The 19,944-nt window shown below is 35.6% G+C and overlaps 2 protein-coding genes across 12 annotated transcripts in view; both read left to right on the forward strand.

Annotated features, from left to right (window-relative positions):
* The first annotated feature begins 778 nt into the window (after positions 1 to 778).
* emc1 (ER membrane protein complex subunit 1) lies at positions 779 to 11,868 on the forward strand. Its single transcript, XM_007246342.4, has 21 exons — positions 779 to 930; positions 2,419 to 2,546; positions 2,721 to 2,786; positions 2,876 to 2,969; positions 3,047 to 3,175; positions 3,314 to 3,440; positions 4,058 to 4,213; positions 4,340 to 4,507; positions 4,613 to 4,684; positions 5,166 to 5,264; positions 5,345 to 5,441; positions 6,231 to 6,347; positions 7,337 to 7,536; positions 7,729 to 7,878; positions 8,652 to 8,813; positions 8,899 to 9,156; positions 9,286 to 9,459; positions 10,205 to 10,415; positions 10,529 to 10,613; positions 10,724 to 10,853; positions 11,016 to 11,868. The coding sequence occupies exons 1-21, from the start codon at positions 839 to 841 to the stop codon at positions 11,193 to 11,195; spliced, it is 2,895 nt and encodes a 964-aa protein (XP_007246404.3). The 5' UTR covers positions 779 to 838; the 3' UTR covers positions 11,196 to 11,868.
* Positions 11,869 to 14,356: 2,488 nt separating this feature from the next.
* The window catches only part of ubr4 (ubiquitin protein ligase E3 component n-recognin 4), a 51,148-nt gene continuing 45,560 nt past the window's right edge, over positions 14,357 to 19,944 (forward strand). For all 11 annotated transcript variants that reach the window (XM_049462979.1, XM_049462981.1, XM_049462980.1 and 8 more), the window contains exons 1-4: positions 14,357 to 14,495; positions 17,970 to 18,067; positions 18,295 to 18,398; positions 18,511 to 18,640. In XM_049462979.1, coding sequence (XP_049318936.1) covers positions 14,371 to 14,495; positions 17,970 to 18,067; positions 18,295 to 18,398; positions 18,511 to 18,640 — 457 coding nt within the window. In that variant the 5' untranslated portion in view covers positions 14,357 to 14,370. The remainder of the gene's footprint in view (positions 14,496 to 17,969; positions 18,068 to 18,294; positions 18,399 to 18,510; positions 18,641 to 19,944) is intronic.

Consider the following 19,944-nt stretch of genomic DNA (forward strand, 5'->3'; position numbering starts at 1 on the left):
TGAATCACAGTGTTTGATTCAAACTGGTTCGAAGTCTGTATCGAAACAAAAAATAAGCTTGACTTGACGGTCACAAATCAGGTTTTGAACCTTTTGATTCAGTCTTCCCAAACCCTCTGTTTGCCATCACTAGTAAAATGATCAGACATTTAGAAAATGTTGCTCAGTTGCTCCATGTGGATCCATTTTTTCGAACAACTCCAAATCTTTTCTGTTTGCAATGTATTTGCTGTATAGATTTTATAGTAGAATAGTAGTATATAATATGAATATAATATAATATTCTCATATAAAATCTATATAGCAAATAAATCAAATTAACTAAAATATATAATATATATTTTATTCAAATTGCATTGGAAGGCTGTATGTAATATTTTATATTAAATTACATAAAACATTCCTAAACAGTTAAAGAAAACATGATTAAAAAGTGTTATAAATGTTATTAAATTCAATTAAAGTAAAACATAACTTTGCCCCAAAGGCTAAAAACTTTAAAAAATAAAGAAAACGCATGATAATGTCTAAATGATGTACATTGTAATGGATGAAAGGTCGGAAAGGGTTAAAATATAGCTAAAAGGCTGCCCAGGGAACTGCCTGACTGTAATAATCCTAACAGCCTTCCTACAGATGCACATAAACACTGTAGTCAATCTGTTAGGGGTAATATGGAAAGTACAGTATGAAAAAACTGAAGGTTTAAATAAATGATATTATTTTCGTTTTGGTAATTAATGAATTAACGGATAGTGAGGGTTTGGTCGTTGGGTCCTGAATCGCGGAGGCTGATGGGACCCGCGGAGGATCTACAGTAGCAGCAGCAGCAGCAGCGATGGCCGGGCTGTGCTCTGTGTTTTCTGTGTGTCTGTGTTTATTAGGGTTCTCTGCGGCGGTGTTTGAGGACCAGGTGGGGAAGTTTGACTGGTATGTACAGGCGGAGAGATTATACACTCTGTAAATATCGCTGACAGGCAGCTTTCTGAAACACACCATTCAAACTGGTCACCGGGGAGCTAATGGCTAGCTGACTAATGGCAGCCAAAGCTAAAACTGATTGGCTGGTGGTGAGATGTAGCTTAGCTAAGCTAGTTAGCTTGCTTAGTTGTTCTAAATCATAATTATTGTAATCAGATTTATAGCTAGGGTTAAGTATCTATCATATCAAACAACTGGTCGATTAATGACAATAGTTAAACTGAATACACCTGCTGTCGCTTGCTAACCTAACCTATATGTTTTTGCTTCCTTAACGACTGATCCCAGCTTTATAGCTACAGTCATCATAATTATTCTTTCGGAAACTGCTAATCAGTTTTTCAGGTTTCTGAAAGAGAAATGTTGTGGTTTCAGTCTGAGTAGAACATGTCTACCCTTCTATTATTTTAACTAAGGACATTGACTAGAATTGCAAGATTATCTAGATTTCATTATTCTCATTTTCCATTCCAAAGATTGTGTAGACATGGTATTATTTGAGTCTCAGTAGAAATGTAGATTTTTTTGTTTGGTTTTTAAATGACATTTACTAGAACTTGTAACATAGCCCTCATTTTTATGTTGTGATGTTTAATTTAAGTAGGGCTGAACTGATGTGGTAATTCTGGGTTGATGCAGATATATTGAATTACAAATGTAAAGCTGATGATATCAGTATACACATTAAAAACTTACCAGCTAACTAGTTCTTACATCAGCTTTAAATGAACTAGTCTTATTAAACAATATATCTATTGAAACTAACAACAATATGTACATATCATTGGATTTTAAAGTAGGGCAGCCAGTGTCGGCCTGTTGTCAGTGGTGCAGCCAGTATTGTACAGCAATACACACGTAAACAAGATTCTGTTTAAAATATCTAGACATAGATATGATACCAATATGAGTCCAATGTCATCACGTATCCCTACGTTTTAGCCAGTGATTTTTTAGTGTAAAGAACTTACTACAGTCAGTGATGTGCAATAAATTTAAAACACATTTCGTGTTTTTAGTATCTTTTAGTGTTTTTGTTGGTTTTGTCTAGAAGCCAGTTAGTCAAAAATGTGCACACAACTGACTAAATGTGTTTTCCAAAATAGACAAATATAAAGATATTTGTATCTAAAGGCTTATACTAGCCTCTAGTGCTATCTGAGCCAAACCTAATATGATAAGAAAAATATGCATACTCATTTAAGTGTTTTTCACATGGCCAAAAATATATAATTGCTGTTTTTCTGTGAAAAATCTCATTGTATCTATTTCTTTTGTACATAATTTGATACAAGCAGCTGTGCATTGCATGAAACCATCATCATGAATGAACCAATGCAATACAATGTTCTGGAAACAGAGCTAGACTAATGAACAAATTCAACAGAAGCTAATTCATTATTGTTGCCTAAATGTTGTTGTGCAATCTTATTTTAGGAGACAGCAGTTTGTGGGGAAGGTGCAATTTGCACTGTTCGATACTCATTCCCAGGCATCTAAAAAGCTACTGGTGGCAACTGAGAAGAATATTTTTGCCTCTCTGAACTCCAGAACTGGAGATCTTTGTGAGTATTACTCTCCAAGATGCATTAGTTTAAATAAGAATAGTTACATTTTTTATAATTGACTGGAAAATGTAAGTTAAAATACATCGAATGTATTTATTTTTCTATGTATGAAGGTGTAGAATGAAGCAAGGATAAATATATGTAAGAGTGATCTCTTGTTTCTTTTTGTAGTCTGGCGACATGTTGACAAGACCGGACCAGATGGACATATTGATACACTTATGATGCATGGCCAAGGTACCTGTGAGAAAGTATGAATTTTAATTTTGCTACTAAATAAAGTGCAGCGAGTAAACTGTGAAACCGTGGTCTTTGCTGTTTACTAGATGCCGTTGTTGTTGTTGGGAATGGTCGACTTCTTCGATCCTGGGAGACCACTGTTGGAGGCTTAAATTGGGAGACAGTGCTTGATACTGGAAGGTTGGATGTTTGTGACCTTTATGATTATAATGGTGTTGTGATATTCAGAAATGTAATAACATATATTATCCCTTTAGTTTTCAGTCTGCTGCTTATATTGGAGTCCAAGATGTGGTGAGGTATGTTGCGGTGCTTAAGAAGTCTGCCATCTCGCTTCATTACCTTTCCAATGGCCATCAGAAATGGGTGGAAAATCTTCCAGAAAGGTGAAACTAGTTAATATTTTGCAGATGAATTATTTATTTTAATAGATATAAAATTGTTCTTTATGTCACTTATTTTTCTTGTAAATCTCTAAATCACTTCGTTACATTTTTTGCATTCTATTGTTTTGTATGTTTTAGTGACACTGTTCAATATCAGACGGTCTACTCTGGAGGGAATGGACAGGTCTTTGTTCTTGGTGTGGTCCCCAATTCTCATATTGTTATTGTTGAATACAACATAGAAGATGGAGAAATCATGAAACAGGTAAGCATGGATTCTATTGTTTTAATCAGGGCTGCCCAAAGTTACCCCGTTTAAAGAATGTTATTTGGCCCATTAGTAATGTACCCACAAAAATAAAATTAATATATATACACTCACTGTCAAAAGAAAATTGTGGCGAAAATAACTGCAATGCTATTTGGAAGGAAGATAAAGCTTGCTAGGGACAGTAATTGATGAGCTTATATGATATATGATATGGGAAGTACTTATTATGCTACACACAGAAGTAGTGTGTGACACATGTGAAACACAACATGCAGAATCTCCTGCAGTAATCCTTCCCATGCAGCTGGATTATTCATGCAGTTCCTGCAGATTTTGCAACAGATGTGGAGTGTTGATAGCACCTCTAATAGTATCCCACACATTTTTAATCAGGGGTCTGGTGATGCAGCTGGCTGTGGCATGGTGTCTGACTTCATGGCTTATTCCTTTGTCTGGAAAATATTGTTTTTTTTTTTTGTTTTTTTTATGCACGAAAAAATGTTAGCCTGTTTAATTATAAATAAATATTTTGTGTATTACAAATGTAACATTTGCAAATATTCCTGTCCTGGTGTGAATGATTCTCAGAAAACATATTTTGTTGTTCCTAGAAATCAGTTGCGGCTCCATGGTTGTCAAGCTTGCAGTCCAGCTGTGTGATGGTTGGTTCTGGGGTGCTTTTGTGTGCTGACCCAACTACAAAATCACTGTACACCTTCCCACTGCAGTCTGCTGATCAGACAACAATGACTCCAATCCTGCTTGAGGTAAACATTTTCCCTTCACTTGATATATATTTTATTTTCACTTTGTATCTGCCTAGCCTTTTTATAGGGTTGTCATTTTTATTGTTTATTTAACATGTAGATTATAACTGGTCTTTCTCTTTCCAGTCTCTGGGTGTTGAGGTGGCTGCAGGGTTCCAGCCGGTACTGATCTCCACTCAGCCCCATCCTGCCCGTCCTCCGCTCTCTGAATTCTTCCTGCAGCTTGGTCCAGATTACCACATCCTGCTGCAGCTGAAAGATGGCCTGGTTTCTACTCTCAGAGACTTTAACCCAGTATGCTATACACAATTGATTCTTAGCCGTAGGTGGTAAGATGGAAGTTTAATAGCACTCCTTTTTTTCCCCCTCAAAGAGCTGATTGATTTTTTTCCCTTATAGTCATATCTGGTGGCTTTTGCAACAACCGGGGAGAAGACAGTAGCTGCTGTTATGTCGCCAAAAAATGAGACCGTAAGTATTTTATTTATCCTCAGTAACTCTGACCCTTTTCATCTCCACACATATTCAGTAATTAGAGCTAATGGCTCTAATGTAACTTATTGTATTTATTGTATTGTTCTAGTCTTATATTTGCCCATTTGTTGCACGTTTGCTATTAAGGTAGTCTGTATTGTACGCACTGTATTGAATAGGGCTGGACAATATGACTGAAAACTCATATCTGTTTCAGAGAATAGCAATATATGATATATGCTACATGATGTGGAATCATAACAAAGTATAATGTCCAAGTATTAGTATTTATTTATAACACTCAAATAAAACATAGAATATCTAAATGGTAAATAGTTAATTGTGAATCTACAAAAACTGAACCCAGTAAACTGCACTGGATTATGCTGTTTGGTTGATGAAATTGGTGTTTTAAACCTTTCTGTTTTCCAATCCACTTTAATGTTGGGTTTTTATTTATCCATATTCCTATTCCTAGGCGAGTGTTATCAACCTGTACAGTGCTGATACGGGTCGGAGGCTTCTTGACACTACCATCATCTATTCCATGGACCCTAATGGAGGAAAGCCAGCAAAGGTAATTATTACTTATTGTTTTTAAAAGTGTTAAATGTTTGGTGTCTTACAGAACAAAGCAGATTTGGTTTGTCTCCTCAGTTGTACATCCACGCATTTCTGAAGAAAGATGATTCTGTGGGCTACAGGGTCTTGGTGCAGACTGAAGACCTCGTCCTCACCTTCCTACAGCAGCCTGGTATGTTTGCACAAGTTAATTAATTCATGTTTGTTCTGTACGTGAAATTGTGTGATTAATATGTTGTATATTTTCTATACAGTAAAAGTGTATTATTGTTGTAAACAGAGACAGGTTTTGACTTAGAAGACACATTGCAGGTTTTAGGGATTTTATGTATTGTAGAAACTTTTGCAACTCTCAATTCGCTTAACCGACCAGAAAATGTTTTGTGGCCCATATAACAATGTAACTGACCATTTAAAATAAACAACAGAGACTAATTAGTAAATGATCCATCTTTTGGATCTCGTGTTGTGTTGCATTGTGATTTATTTTTTCTGTTTTACTTTTATAAAAATCTGAATAAATTTAATAATAATTGCTGTTTGTTGATTTTACCAATTTTTCATTTTGCAAAACAGAAGAAAAAACATGTTTGGCCAGCAGACCCCTAGCAGTACCTCTAGTAGTAGTTTCTACCCACAGGTTGAAAAGCACTGCATAGAAAACAAACTAAAGTATGGCGTTTTCTCTGCAGAGCACAGTTTCCTATACATTTTAATTTAACAAAATGTACAAAAATTGTGTGTTCTGCATAGAGACAGTATTAATTACTTTTATTTATCCAAGGTGTGCTAACAATTGTATGGCATTTGTGAAACTCTTAGAATATTAGAATATACATTAGAAAATATTATTGTCTGAATTCTAGTTAATTCTCATATTAATCACAGTTACAGTCAAAGCTTTATTTTAAATATTACAATGTTCTGTTTTAGTGATATTATAGCTAAATGTTCTCTACAGGCAGGGTAGTGTGGAGCAGGGAGGAGGCTCTGGCTGATGTTGTTACAATGGAGATGGTGGACTTACCGCTCACAGGAACACAGGCAGAACTGGAGGGAGAGTTTGGAAAAAAAGCTGGTAATGTACAACATCCTGCATCATGTTGTGTCTTGGCACGTTCTCAGGTTCTCTCGGTTTTGTTATAATCTAATTCTCTTCTGTTTTATGTGCACAAAAATTATTGTGCTGTTCTTTTTTTACTACTACAATATTTGTCTTCTTTTCTAAAGCTTTGTTAAAATTCACTGTAGAATATACTTTTCTATGCTGTGAATGATTTTTACATTACTTTTATGGTCACATCAGCTGCTTACTAATGCTGCCTATGCTCACTAATGCACTGGTCTTCTGTCTGTCCCATAAGCCCTTGTCTTTTCTTGTGCTGCCCTCTGTATTTATTTTCTTTCCCTGTCGCTCTTTCTTTTCGCTGCACTTGGATCCAGCTATTCAAGGTAATTTGGAACATTTGCTTATATGTGTTTTATAACAGTATGTGCAGTAAGGTTTTCCATGTCGTATTATTTATTGTCTATTATTTATTGTGAAGCTTTATGGTTTTTGTAATTGTTTATGGTTTGAGTTTATATGCATGCACTAAATATTCAGTATAGTTATATATGTTTTTATTTTTATGTTCAAGTTTTATTTTGTTATATATTGATCAGTGACTTGAGTACTGTTTACTAAGTTACTAAATGTTTTAAACGGTTATTTTATTCAAACCTTTAAAACATTAGTTTTGTTGCAGCAGTATGTTCTTAAAATACAATAAAAAATATTTTTTATTACCAGGAATGTTGGTATTGCAAAAACACCCTAAAATACTGTGATATTATTCTTGGGCCATATTACACACTCCTAATGTACAGTTATTTTTCATAATAATTTACTAAACTTTATTTCGGTATAATTTAATATAATCTAAGTTTAAGGAGCAGTTGTGATTGAGATGGTATTGTTGCTTATCTGTTTATTGTAAACGTCAAGGGCAAATATAAAGAATTATGATTAGCAGGCGTACATTTATGTATGTGTATCTAAATGCCGTATTTTTGTGATGTTTGCAGATGGACTGTTACCCATGGTTCTTAAGAGGCTCTCCTCACAGTTCATCCTCCTGCAGGCCTGGATGAGCCATCTGTGGAAACTCTTCTATGACGCCCGAAAACCCCGAAGCCATGTTAAGAATGAAGTAACTTTTGAAACTTTATCTCGGGATGAATTCAACCTGCAGAAGATGATGGTGATGGTGACCGCATCGGGGAAGGTATGATGATTTTAGATTAATAGCTCGGAGAACCTCTTCTGTAGAATTTTTGTCTTTTCGTTTGTCTGTGGTCTTTTGTACAAATAAATCTGAGGAAGACGAGTATGACTTTTTCCTTTTTTTGTTTTTCTTTTTTTTGCAGCTGTTAGTATGTTTAATTTTTTGTTTTGTTTTGTTTTGTTTTGTTTTCAGCTCTTTGGAATTGATAGCAAATCTGGAACAGTTTTATGGAAGCAATACCTGGAAAACATCCAGCCCAATTCAGTCTTCAAACTAATGGTGCAGAGGACTACTGCTCATTTCCCTCACCCACCTCAATGCACTCTACTCGTCAAAGATAAGGTAGGTTTGTGATCAGTTTAAAAAAAAAAAACACACATTTATGAACTAGGGCTGAGTATTGGCCAAAACCTGGTGATATGATTTGTTTTACAAAACAGGGGATACAAATCAGTATATTGTGTGATGTATTGTGGTGGTTTCTTTGCCTAAAGAAATGTTTATTTTTTATACAGCTAGTAAGATGTCTACACAACTATAGGCTGTCTACAACACTGCTATCTAGTGGACTGAGTTTAGAATAAAACCAATTAAACTCCACTCTACCATCAATCTCTAATGTGTTTTTGAGAATTATTGCAAAACACAATACTGCAATGCTTAACACATTACACAATTTTCTCAGCATCCCTTTATTGACATGATGGCATGTGGGAATTCTATGCCGATGCTGATATCCGATATTATACATATAACTGTATATTTGCCGATGCCTATATACTTATTTACAACTTGCAGAGTAATGCCAGTAATAGCTATTGTAAAAGGCCGGACACTTTTAACCTATGCCTTAGACCAAAAGAAAAAAGTTCTTTCCAAATTCCAAATAAAAATATTTTCATTTACAGCGTTTATTTGCAGAAAATGAGAAATGGCTGAAATAACAAAAACGATGCAGAGATTTCAGAACTCAAATAATGCAAAGAAAACAAGTTTATATTTCTAAAGTTTTAAAAGTTCAGAAATCAATATTTGGTGCAATAACCCTGTTTTTTAATCACAGTTTATATTTGTAATCTGGTTGTTAACAGTTGCTTTCTTTTTTGTCTCTTCAGGACACAGGCCTTGGAAGTCTGTATGTCTTCAATCCCATTTTTGGCAAGAAGAGCCATATCAGTGTCCCAGCTTTGCCCAGACCCATCCTTCAGTCGCTGCTTCTTCCCCTCATGGATCAGGACTATTCTAAAGTCCTTCTTCTCATAGATGATCAGTACAAGGTTGGTCTTATTGGATTTTGTAGAAAGGACTAACAAAACAAACGAAATGCTTATACTTTAAGCACACTGTATCTGCCTCCCTCAGGTTACAGCATTTCCCTCCACTAAGAATGTTCTGCAGCAGCTGCAAGAGATGGCATCCTCTATTTTCTTCTATCTGGTCGACTCCAGTCAGGGCAGGCTGTCGGGTTTCCGTCTCCGTAAAGACCTGTCCACTGAGCTGATCTGGGAGGTGGTCATCCCCACTGAGGTGCAGAAAATAGTGGGGGTGAAAGGCAAGCGTGCTAATGAGCATGTCCACTCCCAGGGTCGGGTCATGGGAGATCGCAGTGTGCTTTATAAGGTAATATTTAGCCTACCTCAACAATTATTCAAATATTTATTTTTAAATGTAGGACTTTCAATTAAAGCTAATGTAGTATGTTTGTTGAAAATAATTAGACATTTGTTTCTCTCCTTAAATACCTTTTAGTACCTGAACCCCAATCTTCTGGCAGTGGTGACTGAAAGCACAGACAGCCACCAGGAGCGGAGCTTTGTGGGGATTTTCCTCATTGATGGTGTGACTGGTCGTATTGTTCATGAAGCAGTGCAGAGGAAGGCCAGAGGACCTGTTCACTTTGTGCACTCTGAGAACTGGGTGGTGGTGAGTAAACTGCTACCTCTGTCCTTTAATATGTTGGTTTTGAACAAGCCAATTGCATGTGAAACCTAATGCTGCAGTATTTTCGGCAACTAAAGCCAGGTTTGCATTGCACGATTTTAGGCCAGAAGTCACTGAGGGTTTTTGGAAATCTCTGACAAAACAATGATACAATAACATGCGAGTGATCGAGATTTGATATCTGGACCTGTCTACAACTATAAACTCGATAGTGTGAAAAGTGTTGTGACTGGACGTTAGTGCAGCAACTAGCTGCAGTCTATAAGAGGTTAAGAAGCAGGGTGAGAAGACAGCAATGGGTGGAGTTATACATGCATTTTATTTATCCATTTTCATTATCCATATTTTCCATTTTTTCTTCTGTACGTTTCTGCTGCCAATCAGTTCGCAATACAAATTCGTTTCTTACAGGCATTTGTTTTAATTAAAAGAAAAAAGATTTTTGGAGAGCAGACAGACTTGATTGGTATCTCTTCTGGGGAAAGACCTTTTTAAATTGTGACCTTTGCTCACTGATCAGACATGTAGTATGCAAAGAACAATCACTAAAATATTCCTGATTACAAGACAACAAGTTGTGTAGAGTGAGGAGTACAGCGATCTGACAATTCTGAAAGTCATGTAGTATAAAAATTATATTGTTCTGAATATGTATTTTAATTGTTTGATTTCTCTAAAATGAGGAATACAAAAATAAATGCTTGTTCTGTTTTTCTCTCTTTTGTAGTATGTGTACTGGAACACAAAGTCTAGGAGGAACGAGTTCTCTGTGCTTGAGCTGTTTGAGGGAATGGAGCTGTATAACAGCACAGTGTTCAGCTCTCTGGATAGACCTCGTCCACCTCAGGTCTTGCAGCAGTCCTACATATTCCCCTCACCTATAAGCACCTTGGAGGCAACACTCACTGAGAAGGGCATCACCAGCAGGCATTTGCTTGGTCAGTTCAATGGATTTAATTTGATTTAAATGATGTATTGGAAGTTGTGGTAAGGTCCGTTTCTAATTTTATAGCATGTTTATTTTATTTTTATTTTTTTTCCCTTTATTTAGTGGGACTCCCATCAGGAGCCATCATGTCTTTACCAAAGATGTTTCTGGACCCACGGAGACCAGAGGTGGCCTCGGATCAGAGCCGGTGAGCAATGAACTTACAGCTAGTGGCCACTATATATCTCTCTCAGATCTTATCAATGTAGTAATTAATTAATGTGTCTTGTTTTTGTGTCTCTTTCTTTCTTCCTTCAGCGAGGAAAATCTAATTCCATACTCTCCCGAAATGCCGATTCGCACTGAGTGGTTCATTAACTACAACCAAACCGTATCAAGAGTAAGGGGTATCTATACTGCCCCCTCTGGCCTGGAGTCCACATGTCTGGTATGTATTTTGAGTATTAGTATTATTAAAATATTAATGTATGAGATCACACCATATATTTATTTGTTTAATGCTAATGACAGTTTCATCTTGCCCGACATTTTCTAATTGGTATACTTACTGTATTTTTGAAGTAAGTGTCAATTTCTTCTTCATTTCAAGGTGGTTGCATATGGACTTGACATCTACCAGACCAGAGTGTACCCTTCCAAACAGTTTGATGTTCTAAAGGACGATTATGATTATGTTCTGATCAGCAGTGTGCTGCTTGGTCTATTTTTCGCTACTATGATAAGTAAGCGATTAGCAGAAGTAAAACTTCTTAATCGTGCATGGCGATAAAGAGCAGTTCCAGGCCTGATGACTGCATTCTCCGCCTTTTTTGCCACATGAAGACCCGGTTGATGACAGAAGACCAGCTGATGCCCGTGTCAGACTGCAAGGTCACAAAATGAGCATTGTGGGAGTTTTTGAAGTTGCAGCTAGCTGTTAAGGATGATGGCAGTACATGTTGGATTGTTTTTTTTTTCTTTATGCAAACACTGTCTTTAACATTTGCCCACACCATTAAACAGTTTTTCTAATTTATTGTGGTTTATGAGGTAAGTTCTATTGTAAATTTAGGCCCAATGTTTTTTTTTTTTTTAATAAATTATTTGAAATTTTTCAGATTGCCACAGCAGTTGTGTTTTCAGGTTGAGTAAATATGTATAGTGAAAAAATAATGTAACAGATAAGAAATTATGATCTCTAGTTTAAATATGTTTGTGTGGGTGATAACACTGGAGAATTAACATAAAATATACCTCTTAACTTATAATTAGATTTTTTTATATAAATATGGCCAAATTGTGTGATGTTTAGTTCCTCTTAATTTGCTTGTTTATCTTTTAGGACTGATCAGCCTTTAAACTATGTAGTTTCACAAACAGAATCAAATTTACAGAAATATGTTTAACCTTCTGTATGTGAAAAAGAACAAATCATCCAATAAAATTAAGTGTTTTTTGATCAACTGTAGGAATGGAGTGGTTTGTGTCGAGTGTGAACTCAATTGTGTTGATGAGACAACACTTCCTGCTTAAAGTTCTGAAGTATTTTATTTTATTCACCCCTGCTGGCTGTTTTGGTTCATGTTTGCGCTTTTACCCTATTATTAAAACTCTTAGGCCGGTATTGCTCTCCACATTTATATCACTATTTAGTTATTAAGCTATTTGAAACTGAAACCACACAGTTGCTGCAAAGCCTAGACTATGGCCCAGTTTGTAGGTGGGATAGGGTTTTTTTTCTGCCCTTGGGCAATGCTTGAATACCGTATATATCTTCGAAGTGAATTGATTCATATATATTTGAGCTGGAAAATAAGGAACTGCTGAATGAAGAAAAGTAGAAAACCCTCTGTATACCTAACTTGATTTAATGTTCTGGATTAATCCATGCATTATGGTGACCCACACAATTATGTTTTGCAGCTGAAGTCCAATTTTACTTATTTGATATGTTTCATTGTTTTTGAGGAATCATTTTTTTATCATTTTAAGGAATAGTTCACTGCAGACTAACTTTTTTGTTCCCTATAAAAGATAGGTGCAGAAACTAGTATACTTTGAGATTATGGTGAATCTTTTTGCCAAACCAACATGGAAAATAATTTTAGCCTGCAGTGCCACAAGTAAGTTGTAAGTTAAATGCAAGATCTCTGTAATATAGTTTTTCAAAATATATTACGATTGCAGAACTAGTTACGTTTTGTTCATTTTTAAAAAATTAGGAAGTTAATATCTAAAACTAGAATTTCTGGTATTAAAAGTTCAGCTTTTATAAATGGATTATATATGAAAGAGTGTTGTTCCAAAAGTCAGCAGGAACAAGTCAAAATTAAATTAAGGATATGTTCTTCTAACAGTCAGAATGGCTTTATTGATCATTCAGTCTTATATTATCAGAAAAAGTATCTGATATCTAAAATTTTGATTTTTTACGAGAAGTTGCATTACAGAGACCTTGCATTACATTTTTACAAGTAAAAATGAACTCTCAACTTGTATCACTGGGGCATTTTAGGCTACGATAATGTGCCACTCAAGTTTTGTTGTATGTCATTTATTATTCATTAACAAGATATGCATTTTAAGACCTTTGTAATTTAAATAATACAAGGCATGCATTAGATTTTGTTATTCTTTTTTTTTTTGTTTGTTTTAATAATAGGTATTGTCCAGATAAATTTGAGGTCTTGTTCCAAGATGAGGATTATGTTTAATAATATAACTCAAACATAAAACTCTGGCTGTGTGTTGTGTTAACAGTGTCTGAATGGTGCAGTAGATTGATACATTCATACATGCATACATAATATTCCCATATGGGGCCTCTTCTGCTCCAACAAGAAAGCAGAATATCTGGGTTGTACACTGAATCTTAAGCGAAGGGCAGACAGTAGACATTTTTAGGACACTTTGTTTTGCTTTACCACTATAGAGGTCACTTTGGACTTTGCATTTTAATAACAAGCTGATCATTTGAATTAGATGTTTAAGAGGAAGCGCCCGAAACAGAGCAGAGATGAGAGAAACTTAGTTTGGAGACATGTCATCTGCTGGTGTTGGTCCACTGTGTTATATCAAGTCCAAAGTCAGTGCAGTGATTTCCAAGATCTTACAGCGCTTCCTTCTTCCTTCTGCTGACAACTTTAATGCAGATTTCATTTTCCAGCAGGACTTGGCACACTGCCCACATTGCCAAAAGTGCCAATTGGTCTTATATAATCTAATTTTCATTGGCTGTAAGCCATAATCAACAATAAAAGAAATAAACGCTTAAAATTGATTACTCTGTGTGTAAAACTTTTATTTAATATGTGAGTTTCACATTTTGAACTGAATTACTGAAATGAAGTGACTTTCAATGATATTCAAATGTTTTGAGATGAACTAGTATATATACTTCTGAGTAATGAGAATAAGTAATGAGTAATGTGAATACTTATTGTGTATTTTCTTGCTCTGTTTGGACTGATCTTTTTTTAGACTCTAAGAAGAGGCTGTGTAAAGAAAAGTCCAATATATATGACCCTTATTTGGCCATAAGGAATTTTAATGTTAGGTAAATTTTTATACACAAAAAGAAATTTGCTAAAAAGATACCCTCGAGGAAAAAAAAAGTCAAACCTAGATAATTTGAAGCTTTCCAATTTTATATGAATTTGAATACTTTTGACACCTTTACCTGTACAGATACAGGTTTTATAGGTAGTTTTACTTTATTAACTCCAATGAAAATGTAAGCTAGTCACCTGCAGGAGATATTAATATATGAGATATATGAAATATTTAATGATACAGTAGATTATACAGGGTTTTTTTCTCTTAAATGTTGAAATGAGATAGCTAAGCTAGCTAGCATATAGCTAATGTTTTTTTTTTTCATGTTTACGTGTGACGACACGTCCTGTTGATCTGCGTCTGGTGATTAACCTCATTTCCTCCGCTAGACTCTAATAGAGAATCGCAAGATGGCGTCGAGTGGAGGAGATGGAGAACCGGAGTGGACCGCAGCCGTGCGGCCGCTTTTATCAGCGTCGTACACGGCCTTCGAGACGAAAGAGCTACCTCAGCTGATAGGATCCATCGTAAACAGGTCAGCGCGGGGTTTGTGCGGGAAAATCACGCGTGCAGGTCGTTAAACGAATTAGGAAATCCTGGCGTTAGCAGCAGCGGCGCTGCTAATGCTAACCGCTGCTGTACAGAGCGTTAGCTCCGCTAGCAATGTGGCTACATAAGATTCTGCTTCATCATCAGGCCGAATAGGAGACGAGCGGCTGGGTTACACCCCCTGGAACCCGTTAGAGACATCCAGTTATGGGTGTTTTGGGTGCTTATCGTGTTAGCGCAGGGGGAAGGCCTCAGTGTGGTGTTTTAGTCTGTGTAAATTATGTGTTTGAATCGTTTGTGAAGCCTGTTTTTCTGGTTACCACCCAAATAATTTAGCCCTAAACACAGCCTCAGAACCAGTAGTTAGCTAAGCTAGCTTGCTAGCTGGGTTAGCTTCAGAGCTAATGTCAGGAATAGCTGACAAGCAGGCAAGCGAGCTGAGGAGTTAAGCTAGCGGTAGTTAGGTAGCTAGCTTACACCGTGAGAACTGACACTTATTTATCTACAGCTTGCTATAGCTAGCTTAGCTAATTTCTTTAAGTGAAATATAGCTATAATATAACAGCAAAGTAGCGGAAACATTTATTTTAACTAGCTGGTGAGTTAAAAGTGTATCTAGGTAACGAACTGCTTGGCTTTTAGCATGTTTAATCAGCTAGCGCAGCCAGCTAACCTAGCGTTAGCGTCAGCCTGAACCCAGTTTTGTTTTGTTTAAACAAATCTAATTTTTCACCTGGATGACTAAACGTGTTGCCTATAGCATGTTCTGACTGTCAGTGTAGGTGTGTGTTTAGACAGAGCTGTCGGCACTGCTGTCAGTTTAAGTTTAGATAGCTTTCCGTGTTCTGTGTTGATAGGGAGAGACCCTGCTCTACCTGGTATTTTATTTAACCTAGCTAAGCTAACTTAGGTTAGCTAACGCTAACTAAGTAGTTAAACTGTCTCTGTAACTAACTATGAGACGCTGGTGTTTTTAGTGTTTGAGACTTTTAGTTTTTTGTGTTTTAAGCACTGGTGGAAGAAGCACTAACTACTTAATTCAGAGATAGCAAAGGGAAAATATTAGTTAACCTATGGCAGTAAAAATAGAAGTCCTTTTTTTAGAACTTCATCTGAGAAAGTAAAATATTCGAATTCAAACGTTTCCTAGATTAGCTTAATAAACTTTTGAAGGTAAAAAGTGGCAAAAATGTACTTGGGCTGTAATGTCCTGTTGTCATTTTTGTAATGTTAATGAACTGAGCAATTATTTAGATGTAAAGACCCCAGTATATACAGTAAATAGTCTGTTTTTTCTGGTGGAAGAAGTAACCAAACAATGTTGCTAGCTCTATCTACTGCTTAATTTAGAGATAGCAAAGAGAAATTATTAGTTACTTCAGTAAAAATCCACTTCTTTAGACCTTCACCTGAGTAAAAGTAAAGTATTTGCCTTCGAACATACTAAGTACCCTTAGCTAGATTAGCTCAATAAACTGTTGAAAAAAAAGTGGTATAATTTGCTATGGCTGTGATGTCCTGTTGTCATTTTTGTAATATGACTGATTGCCTGAACTACAATTATTAGATGCAAATACTCCAGTATTGCTAAACGGTTGTTGTTAAATATTCAGTTTGATTAGGTTGTAAATAGTGGTGGAAAAAGTAACCAAACCATGTAGTTAGCACTAGCTACTACTTAATTTAGAGATGGCAAAGGAAAAATATTAGTTACTTTAGTAAAAGTAGAAGTCTTCATTTTATGCCTCCCATCAAAGTAAAATTCTTTACTTTGAATGGTTTACTAAGTACATTTGAAAGCAAAAGTACCATGATTTGTTGAGGCTGTAATAATGTCCTGTTGTCATTTTTGTAACATGATTCATTGCTTGAACAACAATTTTAAGATGCAGAAATGCAAGTATTAATCCTGCTACACCAGATTTTTAATGCCAGTGGAATATTTGGTAAATAGTCTTCTGCCATTCTCTGTTAAAATGATAATAAACATGACAACATAACAAACAACTGAAGACTACCAGTTTCCATTTGGTTGAATCGAGTGGATTAAATGACTTTTTTTAGTTTAGTTAATTTAGTTACTTGTTTAACAATAACTTGCTGTAAACACATGTTAAAGGTTTTACTTTACTATACATAGTATACATAGTATCAACAAGCTGTATTGATAAGCATATAAGGATATAATCTTCTTAATTAAGATTATAAGCAGCATAAATTAAATGAAAAACATGTACACTGTACTACACATGAAATAATATTTGAACAGTATTTTTTTTAAGAATCTGTCACTGCTGATTTATTTTGGGTGCATGTTAACATTGCGGTAAATATTGTGTAGCTCTGTCTGCGTGTGACTATTTATGCCTTTATGCCTGCATTTAGACTGTGGTTTTATAGTAACCGTATCGATATAGAAATTATATTGTATTGATTGAGATTTAGAAATGTATTGTTAAATGCATTTTAGCCATATCGTCCAGCCTAAACTATACTGTACATTCAGTATGAATGAAACCTTATGGTTGAACTCAATATTAAAATACTGCAGAGTACAGATACAAACAAAAGCTACTTTACTGCTTTCATTCACGTAGTTCCTGTCCACCACTGCTGTATTCTGTTAATAGGGCAAGGTGTCCTTTACCTGTGGTTATGTCTTGCTAAACTGCTAACCTCTACAGGTCTGGTGTTGAAATGCTGTTGTGTTCTTATGATTTGCTAAAATTTTATATGCTTATATACTTTCTTTTCTGTAGTTTTTTGCTATGTGATAGTTCAGAATGAAACTAGAGTTCTCCTAATGTTATTTTATGTAGCAGGCTATAACTCGAAACATATGCAGTAGAGAAGTTTCATATTGTGTTTAAAGCACAGGAAAATTAAGTGTTTTTTTGCCTGCTTCTTTCATGTTGTTTAGTTGTATAACTTGTGCTGAAATGAAACTGAAACCTAGCTTTACAGTTCCTAGTGTTTTAGGCTGCATCAAAGTATATGGTATTACAAATTGGATATTTTGTTGATGTGAATGGAAATTTATGCGCTTTATTTCTTTGAATGTTTTATCACTTGGTCTTTTTGATTTTCTCATTAAATGTTAGTGTTACCTAAGTGCAGAATTGTCTACTTGGGCATGTTCTGCTCCTGATATTTTGCTTGCACTGCAACAGCTCTCAACTCTTATCAAACTCTCAGCCTTATGAAACTTACCTTTCATGTTTGCGCATGTTCTCCAGAGTCAGTATTTGATTCTGTGAAAATAGCCTGCTGCTCGCTTTTGCTGATAAAAAACGTCAGTAGCAATTTTGTGGAAAAAGTTATTACTTTGCAAGGGAAAAACATGAGTTTGCTGTCACATACTGTTCATTCATGGCAGGGATGCATGCCTCCACATTCAAATAAATACTGCTGTTTTTCAGGGGATGTTATATTTACTAATGTTTGACTCTTTCTTTGGCAGTGAATCTGAGATACTTCATCATGATAAACAATATGAGCCCTTCTACTCGTCTTTCGTGGCGCTCTCTGCACATTACATCACCACAGTATGTGGACAAAGTATGTGAATTTCCTTTATACATTTTTTTGAGTTAACAATGGTGTTATCAATCATAACCTTATTTAAAAATAAGTACTACTACTACTACTACTACTACTACTACTACAGGCAATTCAACTGAAAGTAGGATGTTCAAATATACTTTGCTAGAAGTATTGGAAAGCTGTTCCAAAAACTGAATAAACATTAACCTCTGTTTTTCCTCCTGTTTTCTTTCTGTCGCCAGTCCCCAGAAATCAGTTGCTGTCAGTAGCTGCAGCTTGTAAAGTATTGATTGAATTTTCTTTGCTGCGGCTCGAGAATCCAGATGAAGCATGTGCAGTTTCACAGGTGGGATGTGCAACACTTGGATCCAGAGTGCTGTGCAAATAAAATAGTCATTTACAAATTTTTAATTGAGCCTGGGTCTCTAATAATGGTTTATTCATTGTTCTTGTTACAGAAACACCTAATACTCTTAATAAAAGGCCTTTGCACTGGTTGCAGTCGACTAGATCGAACAGAGATCATCACCTTCACTGCAATGATGAAGTCTGCCAAACTTCCCCAGACTGTCAAAACGCTCTCTGACGGTAAGGAATCGTACACTTGCATGTTTTGTTATGGTTTTTACATCTTTTTAATTCAGCTTACAAAAATCTCTGCTTGATTGCTGTGTTTTGTGTGCCTACATTGATATGCCAGGGTTGTTTGTCTTGATTGGTTGATTGGTTAAAACTAAAGCTGGAAAAATATCTTAAGACACACAGGCCTAAAGGCTCATTTTATGATGTGACCTATTTCAGATTGTTCTAGTGACACGTTACCTTAGATATTGGGTTTTGGGTTTTCTGACTTACACAAATGTTTGTATGCATAGAAGAAGGGAAGCTATTTTGTGTCATTTGCATCACATATTTATGCATTTGTTTATGATTTAGGTACAGCAAGTTAAAAACAAATCATGGAATGATCTGTTGGCTGCACTGCCCCCATGATTTTTAGTAGTACTACTGCATTCCTTCCATAACCATAAGCTGTCAAAGAATGTGCACAAATAAAGATGAAATTAACTTAGAGTATAGATGATAGAAGGTTCTGTCCATATCTATATGTGTATATAACGTTGAGTAATAATAAGCCTTTAGATGTTGGTTTGCTGACTCAAAATATACAATATGATATTACAGTAATGATGTACCAGAAGTAATACATGAATTCTGATCTTAGTCAAAGTTTGACACATTGGCTTTTGTTCATTTATGCTTGTATGTATACAGATAAGTGGATCTTATCTGTAAGAGAGTGTTGCAGCTTTTACACATTGTGCATCGTACAGCTTTCTAAGTGGATCTTATCTGTAAGAGAGTGTTTCAGCTTTTACACATTGTGCATCCTACAGCTTTCTGTTCTCAATTTAAATAAATGTGTTTCTCCAGGTGTGCTTCACACTGCTTTTGCTTCGTTAAAACCACAGTGTCTTTCTAAGGTGGAACATCAGTAAGACACTTTAAGCATAGAAATGTGCTATCTGTTAAAGCTGATGTTTAGTGGCTGGTGTTGTTCGGGGATAAACGTTGCTGATTTTAACTGAAAAATTTGGAATTGGCCTTGCTTGTTGTTAGGATGCGGTATTAATCTATTCTAAGTTGTTACCAGTAACTCTTTACACTTTTTATTGGCTTTCTTCGCTTTGTAAGGGAGACTTGTGCTTGCATAGATGCATTTAAAGTATTGCTGTTGTGAGATATTGGCACTTATCGTGAGGTTAACTTGACATCATTTTTGAATAAACATACTAAACAGAACCCACAAGGGAATAAAAAAAGAACTTATTTGTTCTTGACTGTTTCTGTGTTGCTTTATGTGTGTTGTAATTTTTAAAGTAGGGATGCAC

Source organism: Astyanax mexicanus, chromosome 13, assembly GCF_023375975.1.
Source record: "Astyanax mexicanus isolate ESR-SI-001 chromosome 13, AstMex3_surface, whole genome shotgun sequence".
Classification (NCBI taxonomy): domain Eukaryota; kingdom Metazoa; phylum Chordata; class Actinopteri; order Characiformes; family Acestrorhamphidae; genus Astyanax; species Astyanax mexicanus.

Bases quoted from the DNA above. Each gene is read 5' to 3' on its own strand.
- emc1 (XM_007246342.4), top strand. From the start codon at position 839: ATGGCCGGGCTGTGCTCTGTGTTTTCTGTGTGTCTGTGTTTATTAGGG. The intron at 2,547-2,720 runs GTGAGTATTACT...TTCTTTTTGTAG, and splicing joins CTCCAGAACTGGAGATCTTT to TCTGGCGACATGTTGACAAG. The intron at 5,442-6,230 runs GTATGTTTGCAC...TGTTCTCTACAG, and splicing joins CACCTTCCTACAGCAGCCTG to GCAGGGTAGTGTGGAGCAGG.